The 24,663-nt window shown below is 44.9% G+C and overlaps 1 protein-coding gene across 6 annotated transcripts in view; it reads right to left on the reverse strand.

The window, feature by feature from the left end:
• Nucleotides 1-14,797, reverse strand: part of LOC106575651 (target of Nesh-SH3) — a 42,799-nt gene extending 28,002 nt beyond the window's left edge. For 3 of the 6 annotated variants that reach the window (XM_045699201.2, XM_045699200.2, XM_045699196.2), the window contains exon 1: nucleotides 14,607-14,795. In XM_045699201.2, coding sequence (XP_045555157.1) covers nucleotides 14,607-14,682 — 76 coding nt within the window. In that variant the 5' untranslated portion in view covers nucleotides 14,683-14,795. Of the gene's footprint in view, nucleotides 1-14,606 lie in introns of all 6 variants that reach the window. The other 3 variants (XM_045699184.2, XM_045699181.2, XM_045699185.2) reach the window with 2 other exon arrangements.
• Between the last annotated feature and the right edge of the window lie 9,866 nt (nucleotides 14,798-24,663).

The following is a 24,663-nucleotide window of genomic DNA, read 5'->3' on the forward strand; positions in this document are numbered from 1 at the left end:
AGGCGCACTGGAGGCCATATGCGTGAAACCGGCACAGACTTGACCAAACTGCTGATAGGCTCTTCAGGTCGAATGTTGAGCAGAACCCACTTGACCAAGATCTCTCTCCTCTCTCTCTCTCTCTCGCAACTTCTCCATCGCCTCCCTGACGGTCTCTGGCTCTTCAGGGCGAGTGCGGGGAGCTGGCACAGGACGTACCGACTGGGGAGGCGCACTGGAGGCCAGATGAGTGGAGCCGGCGCAGATGGCACCGGACTGGTGTCACGCTCTTCCAAACGGCTGCGCTGCAGCATACTCCTAGCCAAAACCTCTCTCCGGTATCCCTCATTGAACTCCTCCAGAAACTCCCAGTCGGGCTCTAGCACTCTCCACTGCTCAGCCGTCCGCCCCATGTCCCCCCCCCAAAAAAAAATCTTGGGGTTTCTGTGGCCGCGGTCCCTGGCGTCGTCGCTGTCCCCCTATGCTCCTTGGTGACTCCCGCCAAGGAAGGGTCTCATGTCCTCCCAGGATCTCCCAGGTCCAACTTACTTTTTCCTACAATGCACGTTGCTTGGTCCATTTGTGGTGGGATATTCTGTCACGATCGTTTTGAAGAACGGACCAAGGCGCAGCGTGTGTTGGGTTCCACATATTTATTACCATGAAACTTGAACAAAAAACAATAAACATATAACGAAAGTGAAGCACAGAGCGCACATCAGCACACAACAAAACATTATCTCACAAAGCAGATGGGAGAACGGGCTTGCTATATATGATCCCCAATTAGATGGAAAAAATGACCAGCTGCCTCTAATTGAGAACCATACAACTCACCAACATAGAAATAACATGACTAGAACACCCCCTAGTCACGCCCTGACCTACAACACCATAGAGAACCAAGGGCTCTCTATGGTCAGGGCGTGACACATGAACATGAGCAGATTGCAAATACTGTGCAGAGCATTTGTGAATTGCATCTAAGAAGCTGCATTTAAGAAACTTCTGGACACAGATTAATTTAGGAGTAATTGCAAGATAAACAGCTGCCTCTCCCCAGGTACCCAAAGGATTAATCAAATAGGATTGTGTTTGTGGTTTTCAGGAAACAGACTGCAGTACTCTTCAACTGCAGCCAATATTACCTTGAATGCATACAGGAGATGGGATACTTGATTCCCCCATCAGTCATAACATTGGACTATTAGGATAAAACCAAAGTACTTTAAACCCACTGATAAAGTAGAAGGTGAAATGCAATGGAGGCAGAGGCAGAAATCCCGGGGGGGACGGGGGGGACACGACCCCCCCCCATCCTTGGAAAAATATGATTTGTCCCCCCCAATATATCACTGAAACATAACTATGTAATTTAAATAATATTGATAATACGCAATGAAAGCAATTGTGCTGATTATAGACACTTAATAGCGCGTTTTTAAGTTTCAAAAGATTGCGACCTCCCCACCCTTTGTCTCACAATGTTTTGATCCACTGCCAGTTCCTTAGTTGGCAAGGTAACAGAGGGGTCGTATCTACTGTCTGAAAGGCACTCAATGAACGTAACTGAAGTGAGGTTAATCCAGTCAATCGCGCACACACACTAGCTGAATATGCAGAGCTAGCGTGCAAATATTAACTATTAAGCTAGCTAGTACCTATTCCATTTATGTGGCCTCGTCAAAGATGGAATCTTTGCTATCGTCAATGTATTCCAAGATCAGCATGCAGATGATGTAAGTTAGTGCTTCAAAGTCCCTGCGATAAGGTTAGCGATAAACTGAAGTCCAAACTGAACAGAACTACACTCTCTTCTACCATTGTCTTAAATATATTTAATGGTCTCGTTGCAAAAGCTAAATTGTCGCAAGGGAACTTTTATTTATTTATTTTATTTCACCTTTATTTAAGCCGGGTATCAAAGATTATAGCAAACACCACTGAAACGGAATTGGTGCTCGCTAGCTTTGCAAATTCAGCTATTGTTGGAAGCCAGCCAATATGAAACAAACTATTAAAATTACAAAAGGTTGCAGCATATGTTGTGTAAATGGTGAACTCATACAGCTGTCAACTCTTGTCATTTTAATCATTTTCACATTTGCTAGCTACCTTTTAGATCGAAGCCCAAATAGAATGATAAAAGATAAGATGATAGAAGCCCACCTCCTACTGTAAATAACCTACACACTGTGTGTGTGTGTAGCCAGCCAGCCAGCCAGGTAGAAAAATGGCAGAAAAATAAAAGACGGACATCAGAGTATTTTTCAGTACACCAAAACGCAAAGTAAGAACCCTAGTAGCCTAATATCTCAAAGACTAGTTGATAAAAATGTTCATAAGAAAGAAATGAAATTCTAATGGAAATGTTTCACAATGATGTCATTAGGCAGAGCAGGCAACAGATGGCACACAGACAGCAGAGTTGGGGACAGATATGCAGGGACAGACTGGCAGAGACAGGGAGTCTCAGGTAAGTTTGTTGAGTCTTTGTTTGGCAACATTATGAAAGGTTCTCAATTTTTTTTACTTGTAAAATAGGAACATAATTGGAAAATGCCATGGATACCCCCACTCTCAACTTAAACTGGTGACTGAACTAAGATTTGTTAAAGGCAATGGTATTGCTGTTGTGATTAGTTGTGTAGTTTTGGGTACCGGTAGTTAGGAGTACAGCAAACACCTTATTTCTTTGGTTCCTTAATATACATTTACCATATTACAATGTAGGCTATGTGTTACAGCACTACGTTTGGTGTCCCCTTCAGGAATTGCTCTTGAGAAAATGTAATATAATTGTCCCCTCCAAAGTTGATATCAGATTTTCGCCCCTGAATGGAGGATGTAACTCTTGAAGGTTGAGCTCCAAAGAGTTCAGAAAAGTAATTATTAAAGAACAGAGGCTAAATAGCTGTCTGGGAAATGTCCTAAACATTAGTAATGCATCTCATTTAAACCTGGTAATAAGGCTCTTTAGCTTTGGAAAAGGCTTTCCCTTGTCCACCAGGTTCCCATTTCCCACCATGCAGGAACTTGACTGATTCAGCTGCTGGGTTAAAGAGGCTGTTTAAATGCTAATGAAAAGCAGGCTTAAAATGCCACATAAAGGGGCTCTAGATGGTGTTTGGAAAAGGATGTTGTGGCAGTTTTTTGTCGTCACACACATCAGTCAACAGCCCGCTGTTTTAATGCCCATGCAGGCAAGAGGCAAGGCGAGCGTTCTGGCACTCCAGCTAACCCTAATCATCACTCAGAGCATTAATTAGGTTTTAACGATAACCTAATCACTCCCATTCACAGAGCAAACTTGGGATGAACTTTGGATATAATATTGGGGCCTTCATTATCGATGACCCACGAACCTCTTCAATCAAATCAAACATTATTTGTCACATGCGCCAAATAGAACAAGTGTAGACTTTACCATGAAATGCTTACTTACAAGCCCTTAACCAACAGTGCAGTTCAAGAAGAAGAAAATATTTACAGGGGTAGACTAAAATAAAAAGTAATAATAAAAAGTAACACAATAAGAATAACAATATCGAGGCTATATACAGGTGGCACTGGTACCAAATCAGTGTGCAGGGGTACAGGCTAGTTGAGGTAATCTGCACATGTAGATGGGGGCGAAGTGACTATGCATAGGTAATAAACAAACAGCGAGTAGCAGCAGTGTACAAAACGGGGGGGGGGGGGGGGGTGGATGGGGTCAATGTAAATTGTACCGTGGCGATTTTATGAATTGTTCAGCAGTCTTATGGCTTGGGGGTAGAAGCTGTTGAGGAGCCTTTTGGTCCTAGACTTGGCGCTCCGGTACCGCTTGCCATGCAGTAGCAGAGAAAACAGTCCTGGATGGCAGGAAGTCCTGGATGGCCTGGATGGCAGGAAGCTTGGCCCCAGTGATGTACTGGGCTTTTCGCACTACCCTCTGTAGCGCCTTGCGGTCAGATGCCGAGCAGTTGCCATACCAGGCGGTGATGCAACCGGTCAGGATGCTGTTGATGGTGAAGCTGTAGAACCTCATGAGGAAGTGTGAAACAAACAAACAACCATATTTGTGTGGTGGTTTTGCGGAAGTTGCCAAGAACTATTGGTTTGGAAGAATTTAAAAGACCACTGGGTTTGCTGAATCAGAACAACATTATGCAACTTTTTACACAGTGTGAGTGAATTAACTGTTTACATGGATACTTGTGTCCATTTCTCTTCTCCGCTTAACCCCAAAGAGTAATCTTGAATTGTTTGGAATATAATTGGAGGGGGAAAGGATGTTTTGCTTTGCTTTCGAAGATCATATTTCTAGTGGCGCCTTTGATTCTAACTGTCATTAATAAACGTATCTCCCCCGGCAACGTGACATAACCTCTGCTTACCTCAAGACTCCTGTCATGTTATTGCTGACTCCCTTTAATTTAACAAGAAGGATGTTTTCAGTCTTTGGCTTTATAGCTGCAAATCCATAAGGTTTTATTAAAGAGACCCTAGACTTACAAGGACTGTAATGTGTTTTCCTGTGTTTATAGAGGACTAGATGACCACTTCACCGTTTGTGGAGACATACAGATGAAGAGTGATTCTAGCTACAGGGGGAGAATGTGGAAGACATTATTATGTTACATAATACCAATAAATGTATACTAAAGCTTATGGAAAGGCTTAGTCATCTAAAATGCAGGTTGACATTTATTGTCATCAATCTTTCCCTGGAGGCAGAACTGAGAGATTTCCGCCACACCCTTAGAAAAAAGGTTTCCAAAAGGGTTATTTGGCTGTCCCCATAGGAGAGCCCTTTTTGGTTCTATGTAGCTCTTTTGGGTTCCATGTAGAACCCTCTGTGGAAATGGTTCTACATGGAACTCCGACAGGTTCTACCTGGAAGCAAAAGGGTTCTACATGGAACAAAAAATAGTTCTTCCAAGGGTTCTCCTATGGTGACAGTCGAAGAACCCTTTTGGGTTTTAGCCTGTTAGGGCTAGGGGGCAGTATTTACACGGCCGGATAAAAAACGTACCCGATTTAATCTGGTTATTACTACTGCCAAGAAACTAGAATATGCATATAATTATTGGCTTTGGATAGAAAACACCCTAAAGTTTCTAAAACTGTTTGAATGGTGTCTCTGAGTATAACAGAACTCATATGGCAGGCAAAAACCTGAGAAGATTCTGTACAGGAAGTGCCCTCTATGACCATTCCTTGGGCTTCTTGACTCTTTTTATTGAAAACTTAGGATCTTTGCTGTAACGTGACACTTCCTACGGCTCCCATAGGCTCTCAGAACCCGGGAAAAAGCTGAATGATGTCGAGGCAGCCCCTGGCTGAAAAACATTAGCGCCTTTGGTAAGTGGTCTATCAGAGGACAATCTGACTGAGGCGCATGCACGAGGCGACCCCATGTTTTTATTTTCTCTCTCTTTGTACTAAAACACAGATTCCCGGTCGGAATATTATCGCTTTTTTACGAGAAAAATTGCATAAAAATTGATTTTAAACAGCGGTTGACATGCTTCGAAGTACGGTAATGGAATATTTAAAATTTCTTTGTCACGAAACGCGTCGGGCGCGTCACCCTTCTTTACCCTTTCGGATAGTGTCTTGAATGCACGAACAAAACGCCGCTATTTGGATATAACTATGGATTATTTTGAACCAAACCAATATTTGTTATTGAAGTAGAAGTCCTGGGAGTGCATTCTGACGAAGAACAGCAAAGGTAATAACATTTTTCTTATAGTAAATCTGACTTTGGCGAGGGCTAAACTTGGTGGGTGTCTAAATAGCTAGCCCTGTGATGCCGGGCTATCTACTTAGAATATTGCAAAATGTGCTTTCACCGAAAAGCTATTTTAAAATCGGACATAGCGAGTGCATAGAGGAGTTCTGTATCTATAATTCTTAAAATAATTGTTATGTTTTTTGTGAACGTTTATCGTGAGTAATTTAGTAAATTCACCGGAAGTTTGCGGGGGGCATGCTAGTTCTGAACGTCACATGCTAATGTAAAAAGCTGTTTTTTGATATAAATATGAACTTGATTGAACAAAACATGCATGTATTGTATAACAAAATGTCCTAAGATTGTCATCTGATGAAGATCATCAAAGGTTAGTGCTGCATTTAGCTGTGGTTTGGGTTTATGTGACATTATATGCTAGCTTGAAAAATGGGTGTCTGATTATTTCTGTCTGGGTACTCTGCTGACATAATCTAATGTTTTGCTTTCGTTGTAAAGCCTTTTTGAAATCGGACAGTGTGGTTAGATTAATGAGAGTCTTGTCTTTAAAATGGTGTAAAATAGTCATATGTTTGAGAAATTGAAGTAATAGCATTTCTAAGGTATTTGAATAACGCGCCACGGGATTCCACTGGCTGTTACGTAGGTGGGACGAAATCGTCCCACTGGCCCTAGAGAAGCTAGATAGCACCTTTTTTTCCCTAAGAGTGCAGCTGCAAAGTCATAATTTGGCTATATTGTAAAAATTAATGGGGAAAATATTGATTATTTTTGGGGGTCTTAGTTTAAGGTTAGGGTTAGGCGTAAGGGTACCTGTCACGTCCTGGCCAGTAGAAGGTTAATTGTTTTTGTAGTTTGGTCAGGACGTGGCAGAGGGTATTTGTTTTATGTGGTTCGGGGTGTTGTGTTTGTGTAAAGGGTGTTTGATTTAGTATTTCCGGGTTTCGGTTTATGTTTAGTTAATTCTATGGTTAGTCTAGTGTGTGTGTTTCTATGTTTGGTTGATTGAGAGTCCCATATATTAGGGTGTGTTTGTATGTGTTATTTGTGGGTGATTATTCTGTGTATAGCCTTGTGCCTTACCAGACTGTTTATTTGTCGAGTGTTCGTTTTTCGTGTTTTGTTATTTTGTATGTTCATTTTTTGAGAGTAATTAAAAATCAAGATGAGCATTCACGTACCTGCTGCGTTTTGGTCCTCATTCACCGACAACAACCGTGACAGAATCTCCCACCACTCAAGGACCAAGCAGCAGAAGAAGGAGCAGAGGGAATTCGAGTTGGACTGGCGGGAGAAATGGACCTGGGAGGAAGTTCTGGACGGGGCCGGACCTTGGCACCAGGCTGGGGATTATCGACGCCCGTAGTGGGAAATTGAGGCAGCCAAGGCAGAGAGGCGGTGGTATGAGGCCAAGTACGCGCTGAAGGAGAAGCACGAGAGGCACCCCCAAGAAAATTTTTTGGGGGGGCACACGGGTAGTTTGGCTAGGCGTAAGAAGAGCCGGAAGCCAGCTACCCGTGGTTATATGGAGGAGCGTATGGGGTGGAGAGCGCTATGTTTCGCTGAGGAGCGCACTATCTCACCCATACGCACGCACAGTCCGGTGCGCGTTATTCCAGCCCCTCGCAGGTGCCGTGCTAGAGCGGGCATCCAGCCTGGTAGGAGGATGCCTGCGCAGCGCATCTGGTCGCCGGTACGCCTCCGAGGACCAGGCTACCCAACTCCCGCTCTACGCACGGCTACCATCAGGCCCCTGCACAGCCCAGTCTGCCCTGTACGGGCACCCCGCTCGTACAGGGCTACTAGTTCCATCCAGCCAAGATGGGTTGTGCAGGAGGTAAGATCGAGACCGACTGTGCGCCTCCATAGCCCTGGGTTTCCAGCTCCTGTCTCTCGTGCGGACCCGGAAGTGCGTCAACCCAGTCCGACTCGTCCTGTTCCCGCTCCCCGCACTAGCCTGGAGGTGCGTGTACATAATCTGGTAAGCCCAGTACCAGCACCACGCACCAGGCTACAAGTGCGTCAACCCAGCCTCGCCAGTCAACAGTCTTCATCAGAGCTGCCCGCCAGTCAACAGTCATCATCAGAGCTGCCCGCCAGTCAACAGTCATCATCAGAGCTGCCCGCCAGTCAACAGTCATCATCAGATCTGCCCGCCAGTCAACAGTCATCGTCAGAGCTGCCCGCCAGTCAACAGTCATCGTCAGAGCTGCCCGCCAGTCAACAGTCATCGTCAGAGCTGCCCGCCAGTCAACAGTCATCGTCAGAGCTGCCCGCCAGTCAACAGTCATCGTCAGAGCTGCCCGCCAGTCAACAGTCATCGTCAGAGCTGCCCGCCAGTCAACAGTCATCGTCAGAGCTGCACGCCAGTCAACAGTCATCGTCAGAGCTGCCCGCCAGTCAACAGTCATCGTCAGAGCTGCCCGCCAGTCAACAGTCGTCAGAGCTGCCCGCCAGTCAACAGTCGTCAGAGCTGCCCGCCAGTCAACAGTCGCCAGAGAGGTCAGACTGCGCTGAACTGCCGGAGTGGTCAGACTGCGCTGAACTGCCGGAGTGGCCAGACTGCGCTGAACTGCCGGAGTGGTCAGACTGCGCTGAACTGCCGGAGTGGTCAGACTGCGCTGAACTGCCGGAGTGGCCAGACTGCGCTGAACTGCCGGAGTGGCCAGACTGCGCTGAACTGCCGGAGTGGTCAGACTGCGCTGAACTGCCGGAGTGGTCAGACTGCGCTGAACTGCCGGAGTGGCCAGACTGCGCTGAACTGCCGGAGTGGCCAGACTGCGCTGAACTGCCGGAGTGGCCAGACTGCCCTGAACTGCCAGAGTGGCCAGACTGCCCTGAACTGCCGGAGTGGCCAGACTGCCCTGAACTGCCGGAGTGGCCAGACTGCCCTGAACTGCCGGAGTGGCCAGACTGCCCTGAACTGCCGGAGTGGCCAGACTGCCCTGAACTGCCGGAGTGGCCAGACTGCCCTGAACTGCCGGAGTGGCCAGACTGCCCTGAACTGCCGGAGTGGCCCGAGTGGCCAGACTGCCCAGACTGTCCCGAATTGCCAGACTGCCCAGACTGTCCCGAATTGCCAGACTGCCCAGACTGTCCCGAATTGCCAGACTGCCCAGACTGTCCCGAATTGCCAGACTGCCCAGACTCTCCCGAATTGCCAGACTGCCCAGACTGTCCCGAATTGCCAGACTGCCCCCCGGCGATGCCAGACTGGCCCGACTGCCCCTCGGCGATGCCAGAGTGGCCCGACAGCCTGGAACGGCCGGAACCAGAGCCACCTCCAGAAATAGGTGGGTTGGGGAGGGGGGGTGTAGCACAGTGCCGTCGTTGACGGCAGCCACCCTCCCTTCCCTCCCTTTAGAAAAGGGGAATTTTTTTTTTGGTGTTGCTTGGGGTTATTTTTTAAGGTGCTTCTGGGGTAGCACCTTTAAGGGGGGGGTACTGTCACGTCCTGGCCAGTATAAGGTTAATTGTTTTTGTAGTTTGGTCAGGACGTGGCAGAGGGTATTTGTTTTATGTGGTTCGGGGTGTTGTGTTTGTGTAAAGGGTGTTTGATTTAGTATTTCCGGGTTTTGGTTTATGTTTAGTTAATTCTATGGTTAGTCTAGTGTGTGTGTTTCTATGTTTGGTTGATTGAGAGTCCCATATATTAGGGTGTGTTTGTATGTGTTATTTGTGGGTGATTATTCTGTGTATAGCCTTGTGCCTTACCAGACTGTTTATTTGTCGAGTGTTCGTTTTTCGTGTTTTGTTATTTTGTATGTTCATTTTTTGAGAGTAATTAAAAATCAAGATGAGCATTCACGTACCTGCTGCGTTTTGGTCCTCATTCACCGACAACAACCGTGACAGTACCATACTAAACCACAAATTACCTCTATGTCCCGCAGCCTAATCTTAAAACTTGTACTTGAGCAACCACTGTAGCAGTGTGGTTACGGTTAGGGTTAATGTTAGGGTAAGGTTTCAAATCAGATTTTATGACTTTATGAGTATGCCAGCTACACCCTTAGCACCTTTTTTCTATCTAGAACCATTAAGGGTTCTTCGGCTGTACCCACAGGAGAACCCTTTGAATAACCCTTTTTGCTTCTATCATTTAACAAGAAGCAACCTAATATCACACAGTCAACCTCTCATTTAATTTAGTAAGTTCACCTTTCTACAGAGGGTTCTACATACAGAGGGTTCTACATACCCAAAAGGGATATATCTGGAACCAAAAAGGGTTCTCCTTTTTTCTAAGAGTGTGAGTGTAGTGACCACTCTGCAGAGCTGCCTCCATTACATGAGTCATACTAATAAATGCCAACCTGCATAAAAAATTGCCCCCTCATGCTGGAAAGCTTGTTAGCTATGTTGTGTTCTGTTGTCAATAAAGTTATCCTGCTCTTAAGTAAGTTTTACGTTTTTAATGTCACATGCACAAGAACAGTGAAATGTCTTGCTTGCAAACAAAAATGCAATAATCAATAACAATGTAATACTAGAAAAAGCACACAATAAATATGAAGAACACAATAAGTAAGTAAGCATACTTATATACAGGGTCAGTTCCAGTACCGTTCTGTATTTACAATGTGCAGGGATACTGGTGTGATGGAGGTAGATATGTACAGGGGTAAGGTGACTAAGCATTAGGATATATAATAAACAGAGTAGCAACAGCTTGTGCGTGTGTATAGAGTCAGTATAAATGTATGTGCATATGATGCGTGAGTGAGCAGATTATGGAGTGAATGGGTGTGTGAGTATGCATAGAGATAAAAGGTCAGTAAAGATACAAGGTTAACTCAGATAGTCCATGTAGCTATTTGGTTAGCTATTTATCAGTCTTATTGCTTGGTGATAGAAGCTGTTCAAGATCCTGTTGGTGTCAGACTTAATGCACCGGTACCGCTTGCCGTGCGGAAGCAGAGAGGATAGTCTATGGCTTGGGTGGTTGGAGTCTTTAATGATTTTCCGGGACTTCCTTTCACACCGCCTGATATAGATGTCCTGTATGGCAGAGAGCTTGGTCCCAGTGAGGTACTGGTCTGCCCGCACCACCCTCTGTAGCACTATGCGATCGAGGGCGGTGCTACTGCCATACCAGGCAGTGATGCAGCCAGTCAAGATGCTCTCAATGGTACAGATGTAGAACCTTTTGAGGATTTGAGGGCCCATGCCAAACTTTTTCAACCTCCTGAGGGGGTGAGGTGCTATCGCGCATTCTTCACGACTGTGCGCGTGTCTTTGGACCACTTTAAGTCTTTAGTGATTGGGACACAGAGGAACTTGAAGCTCTCGACGTGCTCCACTGCAGCCCCAACGAAGTGGATGGGGGTGTGCTCGCCCCCTCCATTTCCTGTAGTCCACGATCAGCTCCTTGGTCTTGAGGGAGAGGTTGTTGCTCTGGCACCACACTGCCAGGTCACTGACCTCCTCCCTGTAGGCTGACTCATTGTCGCCGGCGATGGTGGAGTTGATGTGTGTCATAACCAGCCTCTCAAAGCACTTCAAGATTACAGAAGGGAGTTCTACAGGGTGGTAATCGTTGTGGCATGAAGCCTTAGAGTTCTTAAAACATGTGGGGATTACAGACTGGGACAAGGAGAGGTTGAAAATTACAGTGAATATGCCAGCCAGCTGTTCTGCGCATGCTCTGAGAACGCGCCCTGGAATACCGTCGGGCCCCGCGGCCTTTCGGGTATTGATCTGATTAAAGACCTTTCTTACATCGGCCTCAGAGAGCGAGATCACCCAATCCTCTGAGACGGTGACGGCCCTCACGCCCGGCACGATGTTGTTGTTGTCAAAGTGTGCATAAAATGCATTGAGTTCATATGATAGAGAGGCATCGTTGATATTAAGAATTCCCAGTAACTAAGTCGTCTAGGAAAAAAAAAAGATTTTTAAGTATTAGCAGCAAGCATGTTTGATTTGGCCAACTGTGAGTCTTCAGGAGACAGATTGTGTACAATCATCAGTGTCCGTCTTCAGTCTCTTAATCTATCTTTGGGTTGTTTGTTCTACAGATTGGCATTGGCATCCTGTTGCCTTCTCAAATGGTGGGAAAGCATGGAAGGTTCACACTTAAGACGTGTAATCATGCATGCTGGTTTCTTGGCACGGATGTGCTGTTTCACAGTTGAAGGCATTCCAACTGCAGCTGATTGACCCAAGAGCAGAACTCAGTGTCAGGCTGATCACAAGTGAAAACATTTGGTTTGGTTACATGACCCTTAAAGTGAATAACAGCCAGCCTTCAGGGTATTGCGCTGAGGGAAAAAGTCTAGCTAGCATCTAATCCTTTGGCAGACTTTGAAATATGTTAGTCATAAACAACTTCTCTTCCAGCAATATCCCATATTGTTGTGTTTGTTTGTTTTGTATATTGAATAAGGAACTAACAAACTTCACTCAAACCAAACCGTGAAACCCTTACAGTACATTCTTTTGTGGAACATGGTCCTTCCATTTCTCCCAAATTGAGCATACCTGTACCTTCTTAATTAAAATGACACAGACATCTGTAACAAAAGTCCCCTAAATCTCCAGACACTACTTTTCTAAATCGATTCTCCAGGAGCATTTTACCTCATGGCTATATGGAACATAAATCGTCCCTCATAGCTTCTCTGGGTTCATATAGCATATATTGTCCAGTCACATTTAGATGGACTTGATCTCAACGATCTACAGCTGTTGATTCACTCTGCAGGGGCTTTCACTGGCAGCACATACTGTATAAGCACATGCATGGACGCAGGTTGAAAAACCCACACGTGCACTCCTACTGTATTCTCTTTGACTGTGTGTCCATCTGGCATGAGTCCAACTTCACCCTTTCATTCGTAGAGCTTCCCATCCCTCCTCATCCAGCTACTGTAGTGGGGCACAGCAGCCCCCTCCTCTTCGCCCCCATCCTCACCAGAGAGACAGTAGTTAAACAGCATGAAGGTAGGGTATATTTGCACCGAGCACTGTAGCACAACTGATGAGTGGCTTGGTGTGAGACTCTGAGCCGTCTCTCTTTCATCTCCTCTAATGAAGTATGGTCATGCGTGAAGAGCTGGGGACACAACCACGTCTCCAGCTGCATGCACAACCACAGCTTCAACATACTCCGAGCTCAGATACTCAGGTACACACATGTTACCCGTTTACAATGTACCCCCGCCGCACGGAAAGCAAAGCAGGCACGTTTATGTACTCAGGAATATACACGTAACACCTCAACAATGTGCAGAAAGCAGACATTGCCGCGCGGAAAGCAAAGCGGACACTTGAATGTTCTACAACATGTATTGTTTAACAAGAAGCTTCTCTGCCTGAGATTGTGGAGTGTGCAGAGGGGAGATGTTGGCCCAATCCCAATCCCAAGCCTAACCAAACCCCTCCCAGCTGTGTTAGAGTATCATTGCTAGATACCGCCCCGGACACCGCAATCACAAGGCTACATCCTCTGGGAAGTCCACTGGACAGCAGCAAAGTTATCATTAGGATAAGATTTCTAGTCAACAAACAGATTGGCGCTCACATAGATTAACTTTTTAATCATGGAAACCTGTCCAAGAAACACCCCAAGACAACCAACAGGCAGAGATATACACACTCACACACACACACACACACACACACACACACACACACACACACACACACACACACACACACACACACACACACACACACACACACACACACACACACACACACACACACACACACACACACACACAGCTATGTCCTACTATACTTGTGAGGACTTTTTTGGCATCAACAATTCATTCCCATTAAAATTCCTATTTTACCTAACCCTAAACCAAACCCTTACCCAACCCTTAAACCTAACCCTAATTCTAACCATAATTCTAACCATAAAACGAACCCCTAAGCCTAAAATAGCCTTTTTACAAGTGAGAACAGGCAAAACGTCCTCACTTCTATGAACTTTTGTTGTTTTATTATTCACATACACACTGCCGCTATAATTTGTTTTTGATATTGCCGGTTTTTGCATGTGAGCTAATACAGTGTATCGATCATCCATTGTTTTTAGCCTGACATTTCCCTTTTCATTTCTAGGAGAGTAAATCCATCATATTGCATAACTACTGTATGCTTAATGGGACAATCAGTACACTGCTGAACGTCCTGTAGCTCAAACAGTTCCTCATCATCTGAACATGATCTCTAACAAGAGGCAAGCCAAGCTCCAATCAGACATTACAATTCTACAGTGAGACCAAAAAGCATCAGAACAAAATTCAAGGAAACATAATCTACGTACCGGTAACAACCAAACTTCTGCTTTCATTCCGTTTTTGTGTCAAACAAATTCTTATCTTGCACAGTCACCGCTACAGGTTGCAAGACAGATATACAATGGTTTTGCACCTGAATCTAAATGCATTGCATTTATGGTCAGTAAATCGCTTGGATGAAAGCGTCTGCTGAATGGCATATTTGATATTGTTATTTAAATTAGGATTCCATTCACACTGTGGTTTCGCTGCAGTCAAGTTTGCACAACTCTACACATTATAAATTGTCCTAAACATTTTGGTCAATACTTTTGTGATAATTTCATGGGACTTTACAAACTTGACCAACTGGACCATGAAACCCCTACTCATGTACACACTGAAAGTTGGTTTTGGCAAGCTATTTCTTTCTATACAACGTGAATGGCATTAGCAGAACACATGCAAAGTCAGCAAAACATTGCATTGTGCACAATGATAAGCATCAACAACATCAAAACACTTTCCATCACACATGCATTGGCAAAAACATAATATGCATGCTCAAAACTATACATAAAACACGTAACACAAAACCATACTATCCAGAAACACAATATACCTGACTTTACAGAATGGACAATCTGTGCACTTGCCTCTAATCCTCTGTGCAGGGATGCAGTTGAGGAGAATGGATCCGAAGAGGAGCAGGAGAGAGACTCTGAGGAGCATGGTGCCTGCCGTAGAGCTCTCTGGACAGGGATACTGGACAACTTCACTAAGGTAGCAGCTCAATTTAGGACTTGTGCAGCTCTCCGTGGAAACACTGTGGAGTGGAGAGGACCACCGGACCACGAAGCATCTATACTAGCAGGATAGGAGAGGGGTGGGGTGGGAGGGGACTGGTGATGTCACAACCCAACCCCAAACACACTATTCCTAGGTGGGTGGCTAAATGTGTGGAATCTCGCTGAAATGTTTCTCTCTATTTGTTTCCCTCCCTTCTTTTTTATATCACCCACCTGGTTTCCCTCTCCCCTTCCTCCACCTCCACCCCTCCTCCTCCGATGTGTTTTTTTATCTATATTTATGATTTTTTTATTTATCCTTTGTTCAACCCAAGTGCTTTTGCAATGTAGATTCCAGGAGGCGCCAATGTGGTGGGCAAAACAGGGTGGTGGCACAGGAGGAGCACCGGAGTGGCACCCTCGCTCCATCCTAACCTATGGACATGGGGGTAAAGTTAAACTCATGCAGTGTAGTTTGTATGGCACACTCCCATCCCCACCTCTGCCCAACATGTGCGCACTGTGCAGACTAACCAGTACCATGTTTTTAAGCACTTTGCTTTTGGAACGCACTACACATCACAGTACATTCTCTCTGAGCACAAATGACACGGGGGGAGCAGCGCCAACGGGTATCCAAATCCAACCTCCACTGGAGCTCTTTGGGAGGCAGTGACCATGCTCTCCCGCCAAGAAGTCCAGCCCCTGACATAGAGGAGGTATGAGGGGCGGTAGTACAGAGGAGAGAAGGAGGAGGGGATGGACGGAGGGAATAAGAGGGGTATCCACACACTTCCTTCAAGCTGATTATGTTAGGAGCCCCATCCAACCAACACGTGCCATCACATGCGACAGGATACGGACTGGTGGAGACAGTTGTTCCAGACAGAGCGCCTGCCTGCTCCATCCCACAGGAACTGGATAAAGGCGTATTCATGATTCATGCTGCACTCCACTAAATCACCAAATCCAGATTTTACACGATGGACAAATAACAGGTGACTGACTGACCACCAGAAGTATGACTAACAGAAACCAAAGCACACGTATTCTGGCTGTTAAGGGAAAAAATGTATGTTGAAACTTAGGAAAGATGTTAACCCCTCGTACTCATTGAACCATTCCTGCCAGAGACACAGTGACCAACAAGCATTGACACGCAGGTAACCAAAGTCAACACCCAAGCTGAGGAGCGGACAGGGACCGAAAATCAGCCCCGGCATTTCTAATACACCGGCTCACTTTTTTCGTTGTGGCCCTCACACCAGACCATTTCTTCCTTGAGGTCACCATTATTTGCCAGATAGTGATCATTTTGTGCAAAAAAGGTTTGGCAGGCCCACTAGGCTAAATGGACAGACCCATCTGCCATTTGCCCGAGATGCCAGATGTCCAGTCTGCCCCTGCCCAAGTCCTGTACAGTTGTGAAACTTCAGGCTCCTTTTTCATCCTCTTGACTGCGAACAAAAATGTTGTTATTGCCTGACCGGAGTTTGTCCCCAATAAAAAGTTTTACCTCAGAGCACGTCTCTCACATTGTTCTGCCAGTTAGGATAATGTCTCAGTGGTTGAGTGACCCATTAATGTTTAACTCTGACAGTAAGGTACAGATCGTTCTTGTGTTTGTGCACTTCCTATAGGGGTAGATCACAGTCACTATAAACATGTCACTGCTAACGATGCTAACGATGGTCATTAATTGATGTGACTTATTGTTTTGTACATTGAGTTCTGAATATCAAGCATCACTTGAAATGTGTGAGAAAAACATAGGTGTTTGTTTATTGGCTTCAGATAATAAACCCCTGATTGTTTGTTGTTGTTGTTTTGCTTAATTGAGCTCATTTAGACCATTGAACAAAGTGTTTAAACCCACAGCTTGATTCTTTGTAAATCATCATTAAAACAGTACGTCTGTGTACGTACATGCCCGTACAGTATCTAACTGAATCCGACCACAAAAACAACCCCAAAACATTATCCTTCTGGGAATCTGAGGACGAGTTCCCACAGGCTCAAATTGATAGGAGCCGTTGTTGTTGTGAATGGGAGTCTCTTAAACCAATTGAAGTGTTTCTTCAGCCAAAGCATCCCAGTCTTCAGTGGTGCAGAGTAGGAGCAGCACCTGCACCATAACACCATGATGACGAAACCACTGGAGAGGCTGGATCGCTCTCCAATCCACTGACAAGGTTGCTCAACTTAAATAAAAAAACTATTTTCTATTCTCTACTCTATTTACAAGGTAAATCATTTTCTCCTCAATGGCCCCTTTGTTTCCCTCTCCCATGTCTGGGCAGAGTAGCTGACAAGAGAGACAGACAGACATACAGACAGACATACATACATAGAGAGATACATACATAGAGAGATACATACACATACTGTTGGGATGATGGCGTACAAATGTTCTCCCGTGACTTAACTGTAAGGAAGTATTCCCTTTCACCCAGAGATGTCCAAGCTGGATTACTACACAGTGCCTTTCCTCTTTTCCTTTTCAACAACTAACCTATGGGTCTCAGGTGGGTGACCACTAATGGGGTAGTTATGGGATGAATTGGCTGGTATTCTTTTCCATATGCCCTGAATGGGTTCCCAGGTACACGTGTCATCTGGCTGCACAACTCTGCAGGCTAAACATGTACATTCTCGCATCTTTGTCACTGGATGAAAGTTAGGGAAGACAGAAATAAAGAATACAACAAGTTCTGTTACTCCTGTCTGTATTCAAGAGGAAGAATTCCTTTACAGAAAAATGTACAGTTTTCACAATTATAAACAATACTAATGGACACAGAAGGAGATAAACCTAAAAAATTCTAAATCTTTTCAGATTTGCTCAGTTGACTCAGTAATCTTACACAACCCCCATGAGGAAAGTACTTTGTTGCTCTTGATGGCTTCCTGCTGTTTCCAAAGTTTGTCACTGGCGCGGTTGATGTTTTCTTCCTGTGCTTCCTTCCCTACTCCTTTCCCATCTCAATCCTCTGCAACGAAATGAATGGCCGCCTGGGCTTCGTCAAGGCACGACCCCCAGTTAAAACACTCCAGTGTTGAATGCATCCCACTAAAAATCCCTCAGCACCACACGCCAGCCTGTGGAGTATAGAGTGTATGCATCTGCTACTGGTGATTAACCTCCATTCAAGGTTCAATTCATCATCATTACGCCTATCTGTACTTTGGCCTGAGAAGTTCAATCATCCACGATTTGTGGTTTTGACTAGATGGGATACATTTTATGTCAGAATTGACCAGAACTAACTTTGTGTAGCAGGTCAGGGGAATTTATGCAGCAGGTTAGGATAATTAGCGTAGCAGATTAGGAGAATTACATTAAGGTTAGAAAAAGGGTTAGGGGCCTCCCGAGTGGCGCAGTGGTCTAAGGCACTGCATTGCAGTGCTTGAGGCATCACCACAGACCCGGGTTCGATACTGCAGTTATACTGCAATCTTTTTTTGTAAGGGGGTCCGCAAGCTTCCCAGCCAAATCAGTTTGGAAGAGTTATTATGATAACAGATATTATTACAACATGTTGGGACATTTTTGTTTGTTTTGGACTTGGGCTGTTCGGGCACACATTTATTTTTTTCTAGATACGCCCCTTCAACAGTGATTGGTCAAAGGTAGGGATTCTTCAATAAAGTCTTTGCTGTCATTCAATGAGGGACGACTCCTTTCTATGCACATTTTTTTATTGAGAAATACTGCACCAAACATCTTAGTTAGATGTAAAATTGCACGACTAAAATCTCCTTGGCAAAAAAACGTACAAATATATGACAGATTTCTTGAGTTATCATAGATTAATTCAGACTTTTTTGAGGAAGTGTATAGTGTCTACGGCATCTCAAAATGGACAAACAGTACTAATACTTTTTTCTTGTTTTTCAAGGGAACATCTTTTAAGGGAGTATGAGAGCTTTCAGCCTAACTGAAGCCTTTAGCCTAATGTATGTGTCCTGTCCACAGCTCAGGGAAGCGTGTACTCTACCGGTGGAAACAACGAAGGTCAGCTAGGTCTGGCGGACTGTGAGGAGAGGACAGCCTTCCAATTGGTGGACTTCTTCAGTTCACATGGACCAATCTAAATGCTTGCTGCCGGCTCCAACACCTCTGCTGCCCTCACAGGTAAGACTAGCTAGCCGCAAGCCGAACTGAAGCATGCTGAGGCCTTTAGGGTTAGCTAAAATGCTAAACATTGACATAAACTGTATCCCATCTAGCCATGACCATGCTCTGTGTTGAATGAGTCATCTCTGGAGTTCACTCATTGTTACTGTATACTGCAACTGGGCCTCCAATCCACTGCTGTTTAGTGTTCACCCATGGCCTCAATAACTTCCCAAACACTACAGGAGAGGTTCTATATCTGAACTTGATGAATATGGGGAGTAAATGGATTGCCATGCATTGGCTGCTCTCTCCATGTCTCTGCTCTGTGTCTTCCATCTCTAGTCTCTTGTTAACTTCTTGGTGACAGGGGGCAGTATTCGGAAATTCAGATGAATAACGTGCCCAAATTAAACTGCCTGCTACTCAGGCCCAGAAAGTAGGATATGCATATTATTAGTAGATTTGGATAGAAACCACTCTGAGTTTCTAAAACTGTTTGAATGATGTCTGTGAGTATAACAGAACTCATATGGCAGCAAAACCTGAGAAAAAATCCAACCAGGAAGTGGTTTGTAGTTTTTCAAGTGCTTGCCTATCCAAACTACAGTGTCTGTGGGGTCATTTTGCACTTCCTAAGGCTTCCACTAGATGTCAACAGTCTTTAGAACCTTGTTTCATGCTTCTACTGTTACTGGGGAGAGAATAAGAGCTCACTCAACAAGTGGACTGCCTGATGCCAATAAGTTGTTTACTGCGCAGTCACATTCCTTCTTTTTCCTCTGTAATGAATACGCTATTGTCTGGTTGGAATATTATCGAATATTTATGATAAAAAGATGCTAAGGATTGATTGTAAACATCGTTTGGCATGTTTCTACGAACAGTAATGGACATTTTTGACTTTTCGTCTTGGGTTTTGCACTCGCGCACTATGCCTTTGTAATAGTGATCTGAACGTGCGAACAAAACGGAGGTATTTGGACATAAATATGGAGTTTATCGAACAAAACTAACATTTCTTGTGGAAGTGGGAGTCCTGGGAGTGCATTCCGACGAAGATCAGCAAACGTAAGTGAAGATTTATAATACTATTTCTGAGTTTTGTTGACTCCAGAACTTGGCGGGTAACTGTATAGCTTGCTTTGATGGCTGAGCTCTGTACTCAGAATATTGAACAATGTGCTTTCGCCGTAAAGCTATTTTGAAATCTGACACAGCGGTTGTATTAAGGAGAAGTGTATCTATAATTCTTTCAATAACTGTTGTACATTTATTAACGTTTATGATGAGTATTTTTGTAAATTGATGTGCTCATTCACCGGAGGTTTTGAGAGGCAAAACATTTTCTGAACATCACGCGCCAATGTAAAATGGGGTTTTTGGATATAAATATCAACTCTATCGAACAAAACATACATGTATTGTATAACATTGAGTCCTGGGAGTGTCATCTGATGAAGATCATCAAAGGTTAGTGATTAATTTTAGCTGTATTTCTGGTTTTTGTGACGCCTCTCCTTGCTTGGAAAATGGCTGTGTGGTTTTTCTTGTCTCGGCGCTGTCCTAACATAATCTAATGTTATGCTTTCGCCATAAAGTCTTTTTGAAATAGGACATTGTGGTTGGATTAACGAGAAGTGTATCTTTAAAATGGGATATAATAGTTGTATGTTTGAAAAATTTGAATTATGAGATTTTTGTTGTTTTGAATTTGTCGCTATTTCAGCAGCGTCCCACACTAGCGTCCCACATGTCCCAGAGAGGTTAAACTCACAGTGGTTAATGGGCCACAGGGAGACCAACTACAACCAGATCCTGCAGGACCCATAGATCAGTCCGCCTTCATCCATCAGCATGGGATGGCGAGCCTCTGTTTTTACTACTCTTGTGGGGAAAGTAGAGCATTGGGCTATATGGGTCAGAAGTGGGTCAGAAGTTCTTCCTTGTTCTGCTTCAGTAATCAAGATAAGTTGTTCCTCTTCCAATGTGTTATCACATCTTAATGCCCTGGACATCCCACTCAGCAATGAAAGTCATATGGCCAAGGAGAAGGCCCACATGTTCAATGTCCTCCGCATTCTCTGCATTATCTTGCAAGAGAATTTTCTTGGATTATAGTCACAGCCGTGTATATCCCCCCAAGCATTGTATCATTACTACTCAAACGTCCGTGATGCATACAAAGCTCTCCCGTGCCCTGCCTTCAACAAATCTGACCATGAATCCATTTTGTTGCTCCCAGCCTAAAACAGGAAACGCCCGTGCTCAGGTCAATACAACGCTGGTCTGACCAATCGAATTCCACGCTTCAAGATTGCTTAAATCACGTGGACTGGGATATATTCCGGATAGCCTCAGACAACAACATTGATGTATACGATTACTCTGTGAGCGAGTTAATTAGCAAGTGCATCGGAGATGTCATATCCGCTGTAACTATTAAAACCTTCCCTAACCAGAAACCGTGGATAAATGGCAGCATTTGCACAAAACTGAAAGCGCGAACAACCGCTTTTAATCATGGCAAGGCGACCGGAAACATGACCGAATACAAACAGTGAAGCTATTCCCTCCGCAAGGCAATCAAACAAGCAAAGCGTGAGTATAGAGACAAAGTACACGAGACGTATGTGGCAGGGTCTACAGTCAATCACGGATTACAAAAAGAAAACCAGCCCCATCGCGGACATCGACGTCTTGCTCCCAGACAAATTAAACAACTTCTTTGCTCGCTTTGAGGACAATATTGTGCCACTGACACAGCCCGCTACCAAAGCCTGTGGGCTCTCCTTCTCCATGGCCAACGTGAGTACAACTTTTAAAAATGTTAACCCTCGAAAGGCTGCCGGCCCAGACGGCATCCCTAGCCGCGTCCTCAGACCAGCTGGCTGCTGTGTTTATGGACATATTCAACCAATCCCTATCCTAGTCTGTTGTCCCCACATGCTTCAAGATGGCCACCATTGTTCCTGTTCCCAAGAAAGCTAAGGTAGCTGAACGAAGTGCTTTGAGAGACTAGTCAATGATCATATCACCTCCACCCTACCTGATACACTAGACCCACTCCAATTTGCTTACCGCCCCAATAGGTCCACTGACGATGCAATCGCCATCACACTGCACACTGCACACTGCCCTATCCCATCTGGACAAGAGGAATATCTATGTAAGAATGTTGTTCATTGACTACAGCTCAGCATTTAACACCATCGTTCTCTCCAATCTCGTCATTAAGCTTGAGACAGTGGGTCTCGACCCCGTCCTGCGCAACTGGGTTATGGACTTTCTGACGGGCCGTCCCCAGGTGGTGAAGGCCCGCTGATCCTCAACACTGGGGCTCCACAAGGGTGCGTTCTCAGCCCTCTCCTGTACTCCCTGTTCACCCATGATTGCGTGGCCATCCATGCTTCCAACTCAATCATCAAGTTTGCAGACGATACTACAGTGGTAGGCCTGATTACCAACAACGACGAGACGGCCTCCCGGGAGGAGTTGAGTATCCTCGGAGAGTGGTGTCGGGAAAGTAACCTCTCACTCAACGTCAGCGAAACAAAGGAGATGATCGTGGACTTCAGGAAACAGCAGAGGGAGCCCATCCACATTGACGGGACAGTAGTGGAGAAGGTGGAAAGTTTTAAGTTCCTTGGCGTACACATCACAGACAAACTGAAATGGTCCACCAACACAGACGGCGTGGTGAAGAAGGCGCAACAGCGCCTCTTCAACCTCAGGAGGCTGAAGAATTTTGGCTTGTCATCTAAAACACTTACAACCTTTTACAGATGCACAATCGAGAGCATCCTGTCGGGCTGTATCACCGCCTGGTACGGCAATTGCACAGCCCTCAACCGTAAGGCTCTCCAGAGGGTAGTGCGGTCTGCACAACGCATCACTGGGGGCAAACTACCTGCCATCTAGGACACCTACAGCAGCACCCGATGTCACAGGACGGCCAAAAAGATCATCAAGGACAACAACCACCCAAGCCACTGTCTGTTCACCCTGCTATCATCTAGAAGGCGAGGTCAGTACAGGTGCATCAAAGCTGGGACCGAGAGACTGAAAAACTGTTTCTATCTCAAGGCCATCAGACTGTTAAACAGCCATCACTAACATAGAGAGGCTGCTGCCAACATATAGCCTCAAATCTCTGGCCACTTAAATAAATGGACTTAATAAAGGTATCACTAGTCACTTTAAATAACGCCACTTTAATAATGTTTACATATCCTACATTACTCATCTCATATGTATATACTGTATTCTATACTGTATTCTACTGCATCTTGCCTATGCCGCACGCCATCCCTCATCCATATATTATATGTACATATTCTATTCATCCCTTTACATTTGTGTGTATTTGTGTGTATAAGGTAGTTGTTGTGAATTTGTTAGATTACTTGTTAGATATTACTGCATAGTCGGAACTAGAAGCACAAGCATTTCGCTACACTCGCATTAACATCTGCTAACCATGTGTATGTGACCAATAACATTTGATTTGATTTTTGCTGGGGAGCTGAAGAGAAAACCGTTGAGGAGTTGTATTTCCTGTAAAGCCCCTAAAGGCTTAGGTTCTCCTCCTTTCACCAGGGTTAATGGAGAAGCTCCCCCGCTTTACACTATCGCACCACACCTCAGCATATCTAACACCATCATAGCCCAATGGAAGCAGATGTGCACTGCACTCGTCTTCCGTCAGCGTCCTACTTTCTCTGGCCATATGGAGGTCTGGGTTCTACCCTGGCCTCCTGCCCCTGACATTGGCAGACCAAGGTGACGGCCATCAACACAGAGATTTATGAATTTTTACATAGTGATTCTCAAGATGTATTACCTTGATTCCGATGGAAATATGGCTCGTGAACCAGCAAAATGGACCTAAAAAAATATAAATTTTTTAAGTTTTAGTCTTTTTTTCGGTCAGCAGGTTTAGTGATTTGGAAAATGGTTGCAGATGTGGCCCACATGGGCCAGCCCTTATAACGGCACACCATGTCAATTCCCCCAGTTGGATCGTCTCGTGATTGGCGAGTTGGAGAAGAAAAACATTTTATATTTTCCATCCCTCAGTACAATCCTCTCAGTTCATTCGTGGACGCCTGCAGGAGGACTAAGGGCTGGGTTCAATCCGTATCACGGAAGATTTGCGTTCAAATGTAAAGGTAATTTCCGATTGAGAGGACATGTGCAGCATTTACCGTTAATGCAGTCTCCACGAACGCTGGAACATTGCCTTTACATTTGAATCAAGCTATAACGCAGATCTTACGCAATACCTCAGCTATACGGATTGAATCCAACCCTGAGTTACTGTGTTATCTTCTAAATGTTAGGTAGTAAAAGTTTGTGGCAAGAAAAGCATCACTCGCGTCAACACTCAGAGAATCAAATGGTGTCGTTTTTCAACAGGTTGCAGAGATTCAGTCATTGAAGTATCCACCCGTGAACTTTAGCCTCACTGGCAACATTATTAGACAACACTTGAAGGAAATATCAGAGCAGCTGTCCATTCTGCTTATGGTACTGGACACCGTCACATCGTAAACTTGTAAACCTTGTCATCCTTTCATCACTCATCTAACAAGCTGTTGCCTGTGGATGAGGCAAGAATCCAGACCTCTTTTTATTTTATCGACCCGTGTTGGCAATGAGTTTTAAAACAAACAGCACGAGAAAGCCACATTAGGAGGTAGCTTCATGACAGCACCATTGAAACAGTGATGCATGGAATGTTGCCTGAGATATTGACACTCCTCCCCTCAGTACAGTCAGTAAAGAGGAAGCCCCATGCAGGAGGGA

Source organism: Salmo salar, chromosome 17 (assembly GCF_965601325.2).
Source record: "Salmo salar chromosome 17, fSalSal1, whole genome shotgun sequence".
Taxonomy (NCBI): Eukaryota; Metazoa; Chordata; class Actinopteri; order Salmoniformes; family Salmonidae; genus Salmo; species Salmo salar.